The sequence below is a fragment of the Curcuma longa genome, chromosome 3 (assembly GCF_044706935.1).
Source record: "Curcuma longa cultivar G26 ecotype Majalengka, Jawa Barat chromosome 3, ITB_CL_G26_1.1, whole genome shotgun sequence".
NCBI classification, from domain to species: Eukaryota; Viridiplantae; Streptophyta; class Magnoliopsida; order Zingiberales; family Zingiberaceae; genus Curcuma; species Curcuma longa.
The window spans coordinates 18,676,057-18,692,128 of record NC_133863.1 but is presented as its reverse complement, the minus strand read 5'-3'; the positions used below and the strand labels follow the sequence as shown (position 1 = coordinate 18,692,128).

The 16,072-nt window shown below is 48.9% G+C and overlaps 1 protein-coding gene and 3 pseudogenes across 1 annotated transcript; all 4 read right to left on the bottom strand.

Annotated features, from left to right (window-relative positions):
* Positions 1 to 3,923: 3,923 nt before the first annotated feature.
* On the bottom strand, positions 3,924 to 6,242 carry LOC141823829 (subtilisin-like protease; annotated as a pseudogene).
* Positions 6,243 to 6,265: 23 nt separating this feature from the next.
* On the bottom strand, positions 6,266 to 7,422 carry LOC141823828 (subtilisin-like protease; annotated as a pseudogene).
* A 177-nt stretch (positions 7,423 to 7,599) lies between these two features.
* LOC141823826 (subtilisin-like protease 1) lies at positions 7,600 to 9,429 on the bottom strand. The gene is made up of 3 exons (XM_074711048.1): positions 9,087 to 9,429; positions 8,019 to 9,031; positions 7,600 to 7,794 (listed from the first exon to the last, which is right to left on the bottom strand). The coding sequence occupies exons 1-3, from the start codon at positions 9,427 to 9,429 to the stop codon at positions 7,600 to 7,602; spliced, it is 1,551 nt and encodes a 516-aa protein (XP_074567149.1).
* Positions 9,430 to 11,965: 2,536 nt separating this feature from the next.
* LOC141823825 (subtilisin-like protease) lies at positions 11,966 to 14,459 on the bottom strand (annotated as a pseudogene).
* Between the last annotated feature and the right edge of the window lie 1,613 nt (positions 14,460 to 16,072).

The following is a 16,072-nucleotide window of genomic DNA, read 5'->3' as shown; positions in this document are numbered from 1 at the left end:
TATTGGATCACACACATTACAAGTTCTCTGAAGGACTTAAAATGAATTTGAGAATTGGATTCTCAGCTCGAGAGAATAAAGTCTGGTTGGACCAGACAAAGGACAAAATGATGGAATTCATCTTATGAAGACGAAATGAACGAAATTGATATCGTTTCAATCGAAGGTCATTTGGTTATTAAACCAAACGATTCAGTTTTGAACCAAATTGAACCATCTTATTTTGGTTCATGATGGAAGAGATTTTGGCAACATAAAAGAGATGAGAAGATTCGCTTGTAAAGAAGAATTGAACAAAATTTGTTTGGGTCAAATCGAAGATTGTTTGGTCACTGAACCAAGTGAATCAAAATTGTACCAATTTGTTATAGTAAACCCTATATATCAGTTCAGTTCAAGCTAGGTTTAATTCTTCTGGTTCAGCCACTTTTTTGCTTGGTTTGACGTGCGCCGGATCTCCTTCTATCTTTCGCGACTTCGTCTCTCCTGCAGCACTGAGTTCGGCACAACTAATAGAAATCGCCCGCACCCGCGTCCATCGACGAGAAAACCGTGTCAGCCACATTTAAAAGGGGCCAACCGCGAGGGCTAGAGAAGAGAACACAGCAAGGAGGAATCCCTAATCGTGGCATTATGGCGTTTTCATTGTCTGCGAGAAGAAGCTGGAAGTTCTTCTCCCAATTGCAGCGCCGTCTGCTAGAGCTCCTTCCGAGCACAACCAACCGTGGTGAAGAGAAGTGAGGATGCGAAGGAACCCTAGCCTAAGCGCGTGCCAGCCAAAAGCAGGAAACAGAGACCGCGACATCTTCTTCTTCTTCCTCGTGTGTGCGCTGCTGCTGAGCCCTTCCGTTGCAGCCGACCGTGTGGGAGAGAGAGAGCTCCGTCCTACCTTGCTGTTGCCACCAAATTCTTTCTATGCATGAGCGATGTCGGCTGCCTCTGTTTCGCCGTCGCATGCCCTGTTTTGATGTCGGCTAAATTCCCTAGCTCTGGTTCCCGAAGTCAGAAGATCATCGCACCTCTTATCCTTCTCCTTGCTCTGCTCGGCGGAATCATGGTGGACCGCTAGTCCACCACTTTTGCTTTGCTTCTCCGCTGCCACCGCGGGCCCGAAAGAAGAGGACACTATTGCTCCTCTTTAAACACTGTTCTTCTTCTTCCTAAGGGAACGACACCGTCCGCCGCTTCCCATCCACACGACTGTTGCCAGTTGTGAGAAGAAGCAAACCCTTGAGTGTCGAACCTAGGCATTCAGCTGCCAGAACCCTTGTGAAGGGTTGCCACCAGCCCTAGTGAAGGGTAACTACTGGAATTGTTCCAAGAGTTTTCTATCAAATTGACTTCGGAAAATTATTCCATCGTTATCGAAAAAGATTTCTGGTCGTTTGTCATAAACAGACGGTCAATGATTGACCACCAAAAACTACATCAAGAATATGATTCTTCATGATAATTAGAAAATATCAAAAAATGATCACGACAAACGTTGTTGCATGAATTAGGTTTTCTCTCGATTTGATTGTTGTCATTCGTCGGCTAGTACCGAAGACGGTGATGCAACTCGTAACTTAGGAAGTCGTCCTCTCGAAAGTTTGGCATGGATCACCAGTAGAGGCGGGACTTCGACGAGGACCGTTCGATTGATGCCAACACCGCTCAACATCATTTATGAGGTACGTTTAGAATTATTTATTATTTTAAAAGATTTTAGTTTCCAATCATGTCTTGTACACTATTATTTCTTGTATTTGCATACATGTGTTGTAGTAATTAATCTTAATTATTTGGTTATTTTCACTGTGCACGTTTTTGAAACATGAGAACACGCACATTGCACCAAGACGATCCCAACAGTGGTATCAGAGTCTGATAGTGCAAAGCATACGCGTAAAATGGTTTTACGTGATATAGTGCATTGTAAATTTAATTAAGAAAATTTTTATTTAATTTAGATTTCTAATTAAAGAAATTTCTAATTGGTTAGAAAATTTTAGATTAGGAAAATTATTCCCTAATTAATTAGATTTTCTTAATTGAGAATTTTTTTCTAAAGGAAAATATTATGATTTTACATAGAATTTCTAATTGTAGAATTTTCTAATTTGTTAGGAAATTAAATTAGAAAATTTATTTCTTAATTAATTAGATCTTCTTAATTAAAAATATATTTTCTAAAATAAAATATGTGATTAGATATGGAAAATTATTTCCTGATCTAATTAAAGAATTTTGATTTATGAAATCAGATTCTTAATCATATTTTATTGAATAAGATTTACGATGATTATAGTTGGAAATAGTCATGATTAATTATATTAATTATGTCATGTCATATCATTCGCCATAATTAGTTGCATTAATTATGTCATGTCATGTAAATAATTCAGTTATTGCATGAAAAGAGGATAAGATCTAAAACCCTTATAAAAAATTGTTAAGGCTAACACCTTCCACTAATATGGTAAGAACCAGAGTTTACTTTCTTGTTTGTATTGTTGGATTCACTCCAAAGCTCGGCTTGAAAGTAAATATATTCAAACTATCAAGATGTGATCTCACGATTAGCGGGCTAGCTTTAACTTGAAGCGTTGATTTGTTGGACTCACTCCAAGGTCAATGTAAATAGAGGTAAAGTTGGGTGTTATGCATATGATGTATACATGTTAATATGTTAACAACCCGATGTTTATGTGAACATTCAAGTAGTTGATAGCATAATGTGATAGTTAGGTATACATAATACTTAATCGATATAAGATACCTACCACCGTAGCTAAGAATGACTTGTTGGACTCACTCCAAGGTTTGTTCTTACCTACAGTGGATATCAACTCATTTGGAGAAGGCCTACGATCTCCCTAATTCAAAGTAAGGACTCTTGAATTTGTAAAATAAATGGGATTAATAAACTAATGTATGTAAATATATTGCAAATCATCTCTTTTATACGCTCAATTGTATTTCTAGATTTAATTACACATGTTGTCTTTTATTGCACATAATTTAGGATACCAATAAGTTGACTGATCCTAACTTTTAGGACTAGGATAAGAATTTAAGAATTATTTTTAATTTTGAAATTGCAAGTTTTATCTTGAGTCCATAAAGAGAGTGTAGGCATGTGGTGCCTTAATCGCTTGATGTATTTTCGTTTGTAAATGAATGTCATATTGTTTCTTCGTCCACTCGGATATGTATGTATCTCTTGCAGTTAAAATATACCTTTATTCGAGAAGGTTAGCATTAAAATTCAAATATGACTATTTTATGAGAATAATATCATTAATAACTTTTATGATTTAATTAATGTATTGTAACCATGTGAGTGTATATATGTATGTCTTGTAACTCTCATTTTGATATTGAAGAAAACATCGAGCTCTTTGCTGTAGCAACTTTGTTCTCCACTAAAAGTCTTCTTCTATTTTCTTCTTATCATTATTCTACAAAGTATTTTTTTTTTCCCAACATAAGTATGGTGTTGAGATATTTGGGATATAATTATATTTTCCTTTCAATCAACATCATTCTAGGTTCTTTTACATTTGTGCTTATTTATGTCTAAATCTCAAGTGCTTAGTCAATTTTGTGCCCGCTTAAGCTTAAACCAAATGTGGAAAGAAATAGCCAATAGGTTGAATCTTGTCATAGGTTTCTTCTTACCTTGTGCATTTGGGACAAGAAATCCAAATGTTATTTGCTGTAGAATGGAAGAAGCCCGTAATCCATTGAGTCAATGAAATGACTATGTAACTGATCTCCTTAAAAAAGGAATTGATCAGTTGCCGCTTGACATAACAGATGTTGATATCTAGGCAATTATTTTATGCAAATAAATATGATAATTTGCTGGTAATTGTCATTATATAGATATCATTTTTTATTATTTCAGCTCGTAGAGTAATAGCAGAGTATTTATGTGATCAGACAATCACGATCGGAATCCTCACGGATTTTGTATCTGCTACCCACAACAAACTTCCTTCTTCGAGCGTCCTCCTTGTTGTTTTCCAGCTTAAGCTTATGCTAAAAGTTTTGCTTTCGTTGATCTTACCGGAGAACTCCAACGTCTCTGGCGAGACCTCCACAGCTACATTTTTTAGACCATCCACTTTCACTTTGTACGTCGATTGTTTGCTGGAGATATTTTTCACCGTTCGGATTATCGTAATCTTATTCAAATCCGGGGATGATGCCACTGAGATAGCTGGGTAGTTCAAATCCACATCCCTAATCTTACCCACCTTTGCGCAAGCGGCCTGCCGGTGGGTCACCATCTCGACTTGCTTGTCCGAGTAGCCTAGCCCGCAAAGGAAGCGCACATAGTCATCGGGTTCAATGTCATAAACTAGGCCAGGATCCACCGCCTTAGACGGGTTGACATTGCCGGCTCCCATGTCAAAGAAGCTTGCCTTGTTGTGTTGCTCGTCGTTTATGGGATTCCCATTCTCGTCGGTGATGTCTGCCGTCGTCATGATGGCGGATTTGATGGCAGCTGGTGACCAGTCCGGGTGTGCCGCCTTTATTAGTGCAGCGACACCGCTGAGATGAGGCGTTGACATGGAAGTTCCGGAGATCATATTGAAGGTTTGAGTGTTCCCGGTCTGGGAAGGATTAGGGCCGACCTGAGTGGGCCATGCCGCCAAAATGTTGACACCCGGTGCCAAGATGTCGGGCTTCAACACTCCTCTGCTCTGGGAATTCGGCCCCCGTGAAGAAAAATAAGCAACGGTGGGTGCCGGAAAGACTTTGAAAATGGTGCCCTTGAAGATGATGGAGGCTACCGGCTTCTCAGTCACATTCACGTAGTGAGCGACGCTTGAGCCATTGATGTAATTGAGGTAGGACATAGGGAGAACTTGCGCTTCGGCCATCGTGGTGTAGCCGTCGAGCGCGCCGTTGACCATTAGCATCGCCTTGCCTCCGAGGGACTTTATGATGTCACCGATCCTTGATCCAGACGCTGTCGAGCAAATCACCATCTTCCCCTTCACCTCCGACTCGATCAACCACGGCCCCGCAATTGGGAGCGGCGAGGCTCCCTGGGATGGTCATCGGTAGGGAATCGGAAGGGTATCTGTTCGGCTGGTAGGCCGACTCACCATCGAGCTCGACGCCATTCCCTAGCTTCACGGTAGCCCTTATGTTGCGGTCTATGGTGCTGGCAGCTACGGTGAGGACCCAAGGAGCCTCGTTGGAGAGGGAGGTCGCCATCGGGCCGGAATTTCCACCGGCGCAGCTGACAAAAATTCCTCTCTCCTTGTTGTTTTCCAACTCAAGCTTATGGTAAAAGTTTTGCTTTCGTTGATCTTATCGGAGAACTCCAACGTCTTTGCCGAGACATCCACCACTACATTTTTTAGACCATCCACTTTTACTTTGTACGTCGATCGTTTGTTGGAGATATTTTTCACCGTTCGGATTATCGTAATCTTATTCAAACGAGGGGATGATGCCACTGAGATAGCTGGGTAGTTCAAATCCACATCCCTAATCTTACCCACCTTTGCGCAAGCGACTTGCCGGTTGGTCACCATCTCGACTTGCTTGTCCGAGTAGCCTAGCCCACAAAGGAAGCGCACGTAGTCATCAGGCTCGATGTCATAAACTAGGCCAGGATCCACCGCCTTAGACGGGTTTACATTGTCGGCTCCCATGGCAAAGAAGCTCGCCTTGTTGTGCTGCTCGTCGTTTATGGGATTTCCATTCTCGTCAGTGATGTCTGCTGTCGTCATGATGGCGGATTTGATGGCAACTGGTGACCAGTCCGGGTGCACCGCCTTTATCAGTGCAGCGACGCCGCTGAAAAGAGGCGTCACCATGAAAGTTCCCTAGATCATATCGAAGGTTCGAATGTTGGAAGGTTTAGAGCCGACCCGAGTGGATGACGCCGCCAGAATGTTGACGCCGGGTGCCAAGATGTCGGGCTTCAACACTCCTCTGCTATGGGAATTCGGCCCTCGTGAAGAGAAAGAAGCTATGGTGGGCGCCGGGAAAACCTTGAAAATGGTGCCCTTGAAGATGATGGAGGCTACCGGCTTCTCCGTATCGTTCACGTAGCTAAAGACGCTCAAGCCGTTGATGTAATTGAGGTAGGACATAGGGAGATGATGCGCTTCGGCCCTCGTGGTGTAGCCGCCGAGCGTGTCGTTCACCATCAGCATCGCCTTGCCTCCAAGGGACTTTATGTGGGCGCCGACGGCGATCCTTGATCCAGACACTTTTTTCGAGCAAATCACCATCTTCCCCCTCACGTTCGCTTTGATCATCCCTCCACCGCAATTGGAACCGGGAGGCTCCCCGAGGTGGTCAGCGGCAGGGGAGCGGAAGGGTAGTTGTTAGGCTGATAAGCCGACTCGCCGTGGAGCTCGACGCCATTTCCCAGCTTCATGGTCGCCCTTATGTTGCGGTCTATGGTGCTGGCAGCTACGGTGAGGACCCAAGGAGCCTGGTTGATGAGAGAGGCCGCCTTGGGGCCAAAATTTCCACCGCCGCAGCTGACAAAGATTCCTCTCTCCTTGTTGTTTTCCAACTCAAGCTTATGGTAAAAGTTTTGCTTTCGTTGATCTTACCGGAGAACTCCAACGTCTTTGGCGAGACATCCACCACTACATTTTTTAGACCATCCAATTTTACTTTATACGTCGATCGTTTGTTGGAGATATTTTTCTCTGTTCGGATTATCGTAATCTTATTCAAACGCAGGGATGATGCCACTGAGATAGCTGGGTAGTTCAAATCCACATCCCTAATCTTACCCACCTTTGCGCAAGCAACTTGCCGATTGGTCACCATCTCGACTTGCTTGTCCGAGTAGCCTAGCCCACAAAGGAAGCGCACGTAGTCATCAGGCTCGATATCATAAACTAGGCCAGGATCCACCGCCTTAGACGGGTTTACATTGCCGGCTCCCATGGCAAAGAAGCTCGCCTTGTTGTGCTACTCGTCGTTTATGGGATTTCCATTCTCGTCAGTGATGTCTGCTGTCGTCATGATGGCGGATTTGATGGCAGCTGGTGACCAGTCCCGGTGCACCGCCTTTATCAGTGCAGCGACGCCGCTGAGATGAGGCGTCGCCATGGAAGTTCCGGAGATCATATCGAAGGTTCGAATGTTGGAAGGTTTAAACCCGACCCGAGTGGATGATGCCGCCAGAATGTTGACGCCGGGTGCCAAGATGTCGGGCTTCAACACTCCTCTGCTATGGGAATTCGGCCCTCGTGAAGAGAAAGAAGCGACGGTGGGCGCCGGGAAAACCTTGAAAATGGTGCCCTTGAAGATGAAGGAGGCTACCGGCTTCTCCGTATCGTTCACGTAGCTAAAGACGCTCAAGCCGTTGATGTAATTGTGGTAGAACATAGGGAGATGATGCGCTTCGACCCTCGTGGTGTAGCCGCCGAGCGCGTCGTTGACCATCAGCATCGCCTTGCCTACAAGGGACTTTATGCGGGCGCCGACGGCGATCCTTGATCCAGATACTTTTTAGCAAATCACCATCTTCCCCCTCACATTCGCCTTGATCATCCCTGCCCCGCAATTGGAACCGGGGAGGCTCCCCGAGGTGGTCAGCGGCAGGGGAGCAGAAGGGTAGTTGTTAGGCTAGTAAGCCGACTCGCCGTGGAGCTCGACGCCATTTCCCAGCTTCACGGTCGCCCTTATGTTGCGGTCTATGGTGCTAGCAGCTACGGTGAGGACCCAAGGAGCCTGGTTGATGAGAGAGGCCGCCTTGGGGCCAAAATTTCCACCGCCGCAGCTGACAAAGATTCCTCTCTCCTTGTTGTTTTCCAGCTCAAGCTTATGGTAAAAGTTTTGCTTTCGTTGATCTTACCGGAGAACTCCAACATCTTTGGCGAGACATCCACCACTACATTTTTTAGACCATCCACTTTTACTTTGTACGTTGATCGTTTGATGGAGAAATTTTTCACCGTTCTGATTATCGTAATCTTATTCAAACGCGGGGATGATGCCACTAAGATAGCTGGGTAGTTCAAATCCACATCCCTAATCTTACCCACCTTTGCGCAAGCGACTTGCCGGTTGGTCACCATCTCGACTTGCTTGTCCGAGTAGCCTAGCCCACAAAGGAAGCGCACGTAGTCATCAGGCTCGATGTCATAAACTAGGCCAGGATCCACCGCCTTAGACGGGTTTACATTGCCGGCTCCCATGGCAAAGAAGCTCGCCTTGTTGTGCTTCTCGTCGTTTATGGGATTTCCATTCTCGTCAATGATGTCTGCTGTCGTCATGATGGCGGATTTGATGTCAGCTGGTGACCAGTCCGGGTGCACCGCCTTTATCAGTGCAGCGACGCCGCTGAGATGAGGCGTCGCCATGGAAGTTCTGGAGATCATATCGAAGATTCGAATGTTGGAAGGTTTAGAGCCGACCCGAGTGGATGACGCCACCAGAATGTTGACGCCGGGTGCCAAGATGTCGGGCTTCAACACTCTTCTACTATGGGAATTTAGCCCTCGTGAAGAGAAAGAAGCGATGGTGGGCGCCGGGAAAACCTTGAAAATGGTGCCCTTGAAGATGATGGAGGCTACCGGCTTCTCCGTATCGTTCACGTAGCTAAAGACGCTCAAGCCGTTGATGTAATTTAGGAAGGACATAGGGAGATGATGCGCTTCGGCCCTCGTGGTGTAGCCGCCGAGCGCGTCGTTGACCATCAGCATCGCCTTGCCACCGAGGGACTTTATGCGGGCGCCGACGGCGATCCTTGATCCAACACTTTTTTCGAGCAAAATCACCATCTTCCCCCTCACGTTCGCCTTGATCATCCCTGCCCCGCAATTGGAACCGGGGAGGCTCCCCGAGGTGGTCAGCGGCAGGGGAGCGGAAGGGAAGTTGTTAGGCTGGTAAGCCGACTCGCCGTGGAGCTCGACGCCATTTCCCAGATTCACGGTCGCCCTTTTGTTGCGGTCTATGGTGCTGGCAGCTACGGTGAGGACCCAAGGAGCCTGGTTGATGAGAGAGGCCGCCTTGGGCCAAAATTTCCACCGCCGCAGCTGGCAAAGATTCCTCTCTCCTTGTTGTTTTCCAACTCAAGCTTATGGTAAAAGTTTTGCTTTCGTTGATCTTACCGGAGAACTCCAACGTCTTTGGCGAGACATCCACCACTACATTTTTTAGACCATCCACTTTTACTTTGTACGTCGATCGTTTGTTGGAGATATTTTTCACCGTTCGGATTATCGTAATCTTATTCAAACGCGGGGATGATGCCACTGAGATAGCTGGGTAGTTCAAATCCACATCCCTAATCTTACCCACCTTTGCGCAAGCAACTTGCCGGTTGGTCACCATCTCGACTTGCTTGTCCGAGTAGCCTAGCCCACAAAGGAAGCGCACGTTGTCATCTGGCACGATGTCATAAACTAGGCCAGGATCCACCGCCTTAGACGGGTTTACATTGCCGGCTCCCATGGCAAAGAAGCTCGCCTTGTTGTGCTACTCGTCGTTTATGGGATTTCCATTCGTCAGTGATGTCTGCTGTCGTCATGATGGCGGATTTGATGGCACCTGGTGACCAGTCCGAGTGCACCGCCTTTATCAGTGCAGCGACGCCGCTGAGATGAGGCGTCGCCATGGAAGTTTCGGAGATTATCGAAGGTTCGAATGTTGGAAGGTTTTAGAGCCGACCCGAGTGGATGACGCCGCCAGTGTTGGCGCCGGGTGCCAAGATGTCGGGCTTCAACATTCGTCTGCTATGGGAATTCAGCCCTCGTGAAGAGAAAGAAGCGACGGTGGGCGCCGGGAAAACCTTGAAAATCGTGCCCTTGAAGATGATGGAGGTTATCCGGCTTCTCCGTATCATTCACGTAGCTAAAGACGCTCAAGCCGTTGATGTAATTGAGGTAGGACATAGGGAGATGATGCGCTTCGGCCCTCGTGGTGTAGCCGCCGAGCGCGTCGTTGACCATCAGCATCTCCTTGCCTACAAGGGACTTTATGCGGGCGCCGACAGCGATCCTTGATCCAGACACTTTTTTCGAGCAAATCACCATCTTCCCCCTCACGTTCGCCTTGATCATCCCTGCCCCGCAATTGGAACCGGGGAGGCTCCCCGAGGTGGTCAGCGGCAGGGGAGCGGAAGGGTAGTTGTTAGGCTGGTAAGCCGACTCGCCGTGGAGCTCGACGCCATTTCCCAGCTTCACGGTCGCCCTTTTGTTGCGGTCTATGGTGCTGGCAGCTACGGTGAGGACCCAAGGAGCCTGGTTGATGAGAGAGGCCGCCTTGGGGCCAAAATTTCCACCGCCGCAGTCAAAAGATTCCTCTTTTCCTTGTTGTTTTCCAACTCAAGCTTATGGTAAAAGTTTTGCTTTCGTTGATCTTACCGGACTCCAACATCTTTGGCGAGACATCCACCACTACATTTTTTAGACCATCCACTTTTACTTTGTACGTCAATCGTTTGTTGGAGATATTTTTCACCATTCTGGATTATCGTAATCTTATTCAAACGCGGGGATGATGCCACTGAGATAGCTGGGTAGTTCAAATCCACATCCCTAATCTTACCCACCTTTGCGCAAGCGACTTGCCGGTTGGTCACCATCTCGACTTGCTTGTCCGAGTAGCCTAGCCCACAAAGGAAGCGCACGTAGTCATCAGGCTCGATGTCATAAACTAGGCCAGGATCCACCGCCTTAGACGGGTTTACATTGCCGGCTCCCATGGCAAAGAAGCTCGCCTTGTTGTGCTGCTCGTCGTTTATGGGATTTCCATTCTCGTCAGTGATGTCTGCTGTCGTCATGATGGCGGATTTGATGGCAGCTGGTGACCAGTCCGGGTGCACCGCCTTTATCAGTGCAGCGACGCCGCTGAGATGAGGCGTCGCCATGGAAGTTCCGGAGATCATATCGAAGGTTCGAATGTTGGAAGGTTTAGAGCCGACCCGAGTGGATGACGCCGCCAGAATGTTGATGCCGAGTGCCAAGATGTCGGGCTTCAACACTCCTCTGCTATGGGAATTCGGCCCTCGTGAAGAGAAAGAAGCGATGGTGGGCGCCGGGAAAACCTTGAAAATGGTGCCCTTGAAGATGATGGAGGCTACCGGCTTCTCCGTATCGTTCACGTAGCTAAAGACGCTCAAGCCGTTGATGTAATTGAGGTAGGACATAGGGAGATGATGCGCTTCGGCCCTCGTGGTGTAGCCGCCGAGCGTGTCGTTCACCATCAGCATCGCCTTGCCTCCAAGGGACTTTATGTGGGCGCCGACGGCGATCCTTGATCCAGACACTTTTTTCGAGCAAATCACCATCTTCCCCCTCACGTTCGCTTTGATCATCCCTGCCCCGCAATTGGAACCGGGGAGGCTCCCCCGAGGTGGTCAGCGGCAGGGGAGCGGAAGGGTAGTTGTTAGGCTGGTAAGCCGACTCGCCGTGGAGCTCGACGCCATTTCCCAGCTTCACGGTCGCCCTTATGTTGCGGTCTATGGTGCTGGCAGCTACGGTGAGGACCCAAGGAGCCTGGTTGATGAGAGAGGCCGCCTTGGGGCCAAAATTTCCACCGCCGCAGCTGACAAAGATTCCTCTCTCCTTGTTGTTTTCCAACTCAAGCTTATGGTAAAAGTTTTGCTTTCGTTGATCTTACCGGAGAACTCCAACGTCTTTGGCGAGACATCCACCACTACATTTTTTAGACCATCCAATTTTACTTTATACGTCGATCGTTTGTTGGAGATATTTTTCTCTGTTCGGATTATCGTAATCTTATTCAAACGCAGGGATGATGCCACTGAGATAGCTGGGTAGTTCAAATCCACATCCCTAATCTTACCCACCTTTGCGCAAGCAACTTGCCGATTGGTCACCATCTCGACTTGCTTGTCCGAGTAGCCTAGCCCACAAAGGAAGCGCACGTAGTCATCAGGCTCGATATCATAAACTAGGCCAGGATCCACCGCCTTAGACGGGTTTACATTGTCGGCTCCCATGGCAAAGAAGCTCGCCTTGTTGTGCTACTCGTCGTTTATGGGATTTCCATTCTCGTCAGTGATGTCTGCTGTCGTCATGATGGCGGATTTGATGGCAGCTGGTGACCAGTCCCGGTGCACCGCCTTTATCAGTGCAGCGACGCCGCTGAGATGAGGCGTCACCATGGAAGTTCCGGAGATCATATCGAAGGTTCGAATGTTGGAAGGTTTAAACCCGACCCGAGTGGATGATGCCGCCAGAATGTTGACGCCGGGTGCCAAGATGTCGGGCTTCAACACTCCTCTGCTATGGGAATTCGGCCCTCGTGAAGAGAAAGAAGCGACGGTGGGCGCCGGGAAAACCTTGAAAATGGTGCCCTTGAAGATGATGGAGGCTACCGGCTTCTCCGTATCGTTCACGTAGCTAAAGACGCTCAAGCCGTTGATGTAATTGAGGTAGGACATAGGGAGATGATGCGCTTCGGCCCTCGTGGTGTAGCCGCCGAGCGCGTCGTTGACCATCAGCATCGCCTTGCCTCCAAGGGACTTTATGCGGGCGCCGACGGCGATCCTTGATCCAGACACTTTTTTCGAGCAAATCACCATCTTCCCCCTCACATTCGCCTTGATCATCCCTGCCCCGCAATTGGAACCGGGGAGGCTCCCCGAGGTGGTCAGCGGCAGGGGAGCAGAAGGGTAGTTGTTAGGCTGGTAAGCCGACTCGCCGTGGAGCTCGACGCCATTTCCCAGCTTCACGGTCGCCCTTATGTTGCGGTCTATGGTGCTGGCAGCTACGGTGAGGACCCAAGGAGCCTGGTTGATGAGAGAGGCCGCCTTGGGGCCAAAATTTCCACCGCCGCAGCTGACAAAGATTCCTCTCTCCTTGTTGTTTTCCAACTCAAGCTTATGGTAAAAGTTTTGCTTTCGTTGATCTTACCGGAGAACTCCAACGTCTTTGGCGAGACATCCACCACTACATTTTTTAGACCATCCACTTTTACTTTGTACGTCGATCGTTTGTTGGAGATATTTTTCACCGTTCTGATTATCGTAATCTTATTCAAACGCGGGGATGATGCCACTGAGATAGCTGGGTAGTTCAAATCCACATCCCTAATCTTACCCACCTTTGCGCAAGCGACTTGCCGGTTGGTCACCATCTCGACTTGCTTGTCCGAGTAGCCTAGCCCACAAAGGAAGCGCACGTAGTCATCAGGCTCGATGTCATAAACTAGGCCAGGATCCACCGCCTTAGACGGGTTTACATTGCCGGCTCCCATGGCAAAGAAGCTCGCCTTGTTGTGCTGCTCGTCGTTTATGGGATTTCCATTCTCGTCAGTGATGTCTGCTGTCGTCATGATGGCGGATTTGATGTCAGCTGGTGACCAGTCCGGGTGCACCGCCTTTATCAGTGCAGCGACGCCGCTGAGATGAGGCGTCACCATGGAAGTTCCGGAGATCATATCGAAGGTTCGAATGTTGGAAGGTTTAGAGCCGACCCGAGTGGATGACGCCGCCAGAATGTTGACGCCGGGTGCCAAGATGTCGGGCTTCAACACTCCTCTGCTATGGGAATTCGGCCCTCGTGAAGAGAAAGAAGCGATGGTGGGCGCCGGGAAAACCTTGAAAATGGTGCCCTTGAAGATGATGGAGGCTACCGGCTTCTCCGTATCGTTCACGTAGCTAAAGACGCTCAAGCCGTTGATGTAATTGTGGTAGGACATAGGGAGATGATGCGCTTCGGCCCTCGTGGTGTAGCCGCCGAGCGCGTCGTTGACCATCAGCATCGCCTTGCCTCCAAGGGACTTTATGCGGGCGCCGACGGCGATCCTTGATCCAGACACTTTTTTTTAGCAAATCACCATCTTCCCCCTCACGTTCGCCTTGATCATCCCTGCCCCGCAATTAGAACCGGGGAGGCTCCCCGTGGTGGTCAGCGGCAGGGGAGCGGAAGGGTAGTTGTTAGGCTGGTAAGCCGACTCGCCGTGGAGCTCGACGCCATTTCCCAGCTTCACGGTCGCCCTTATGTTGCGGTCTATGGTGCTGGCAGCTACGGTGAGGACCCAAGGAGCCTGGTTGATGAGAGAGGCCGCCTTGGGGCCAAAATTTCCACCGCCGCAGCTGACAAAGATTCCTCTCTCCTTGTTGTTTTCCAACTCAAGCTTATGGTAAAAGTTTTGCTTTCGTTGATCTTACCGGAGAACTCCAACGTCTTTGGCGAGACATCCACCACTACATTTTTTAGACCATCCACTTTTACTTTGTACGTCGATCGTTTGTTGGAGATATTTTTCACCGTTCGGATTATCGTAATCTTATTCAAACGCGGGGATGATGCCACTGAGATAGCTGGGTAGTTCAAATCCACATCCCTAATCTTACCCACCTTTGCGCAAGCAACTTGCCGGTTGGTCACCATCTCGACTTGCTTGTCCGAGTAGCCTAGCCCACAAAGGAAGCGCACGTAGTCATCAGGCTCGATGTCATAAACTAGGCCAGGATCCACCGCCTTAGACGGGTTTACATTGCCGGCTCCCATGGCAAAGAAGCTCGCCTTGTTGTGCTACTCGTCGTTTATGGGATTTCCATTCTCGTCAGTGATGTCTGCTGTCGTCATGATGGCGGATTTGATGGCAGCTGGTGACCAGTCCGGGTGCACCGCCTTTATCAGTGCAGTGACGCCGCTGAGATGAGGCGTCGCCATGGAAGTTCCGGAGATCATATCGAAGGTTCGAATGTTGGAAGGTTTAGAGCCGACCCGAGTGGATGACGCCGCCAGAATGTTGACGCCGGGTGCCAAGATGTCGGGCTTCAACACTCCTCTGCTATGGGAATTCGACCCTCGTGAAGAGAAAGAAGCGACGGTGGGCGCCGGGAAAACCTTGAAAATGGTGCCCTTGAAGATGATGGAGGCTACCGGCTTCTCCGTATCGTTCACGTAGCTAAAGACGCTCAAGCCGTTGATGTAATTGTGGTAGGACATAGGGAGATGATGCGCTTCGGCCCTCGTGGTGTAGCCGCCGAGCGCGTCGTTGACCATCAGCATCGCCTTGCCTACAAGGGACTTTATGCGGGCGCCGACGGCGATCCTTGATCCAGACACTTTTTTCGAGCAAATCACCATCTTCCCCCTCACGTTCGCCTTGATCATCCCTGCCCCGCAATTGGAACCGGGGAGGCTCCCCGAGGTGGTCAGCGGCAGGGGAGCGGAAGGGTAGTTGTTAGGCTGGTAAGCCGACTCGCCGTGGAGCTCGACGCCATTTCCCAGCTTCACGGTCGCCCTTTTGTTGCGGTCTATGGTGCTGGCAGCTACGGTGAGGACCCAAGGAGCCTGGTTGATGAGAGAGGCCGCCTTGGGGCCAAAATTTCCACCGCCGCAGCTGACAAAGATTCCTCTCTCCTTGTTGTTTTCCAGCTCAAGCTTATGGTAAAAGTTTTGCTTTCGTTGATCTTACCGGAGAACTCCAACGTCTTTGGCGAGACATCCACCACTACATTTTTTAGACCATCCACTTTTACTTTGTACGTCGATCGTTTGTTGGAGATATTTTTCACCGTTCGGATTATCGTAATCTTATTCAAACGCGGGGATGATGCCACTGAGATAGCTGGGTAGTTCAAATCCACATCCCTAATCTTACCCACCTTTGCGCAAGCAACTTGCCGGTTGGTCACCATCTCGACTTGCTTGTCCGAGTAGCCTAGCCCACAAAGGAAGCGCACGTAGTCATCAGGCTCGATGTCATAAACTAGGCCAGGATCCACCGCCTTAGACGGGTTTACATTGCCGGCTCCCATGGCAAAGAAGCTCGCCTTGTTGTGCTGCTCGTCGTTTATGGGATTTCCATTCTCGTCAGTGATGTCTGCTGTCGTCATGATGGCGGATTTGATGGCAGCTGGTGACCAGTCCGGGTGCACCGCCTTTATCAGTGCAGCGACGCCGCTGAGATGAGGCGTCGCCATGGAAGTTCCGGAGATCATATCGAAGGTTCGAATGTTGGAAGGTTTAGAGCCGACCCGAGTGGATGACGCCGCCAGAATGTTGACGCCGGGTGCCAAGATGTCGGGCTTCAACACTCCTCTACTATGGGAATTCGGCCCTCGTGAAGAGAAAGAAGCGACGGTGGGCGCCGGGAAAACCTTGAAAATGGT

Excerpts from the sequence above, each read along its gene's own strand:
- LOC141823826 (XM_074711048.1), bottom strand. The coding sequence starts at position 9,429 with ATGGGAGCCGGCAATGTAAACCCGTCTAAGGCGGTGGATCCTGGCCTA. Across the intron at positions 9,032-9,086 it reads AAAGACGTTGGAGTTCTCCG|GAGAGAGGAATCTTTGCCAG; the intron begins GTAAGATCAACG and ends GAAAACAACAAG. Across the intron at positions 7,795-8,018 it reads GGCAAGTCGCTTGCGCAAAG|CTTGAGCTGGAAAACAACAA; the intron begins GTGGGTAAGATT and ends TTTTACCATAAG.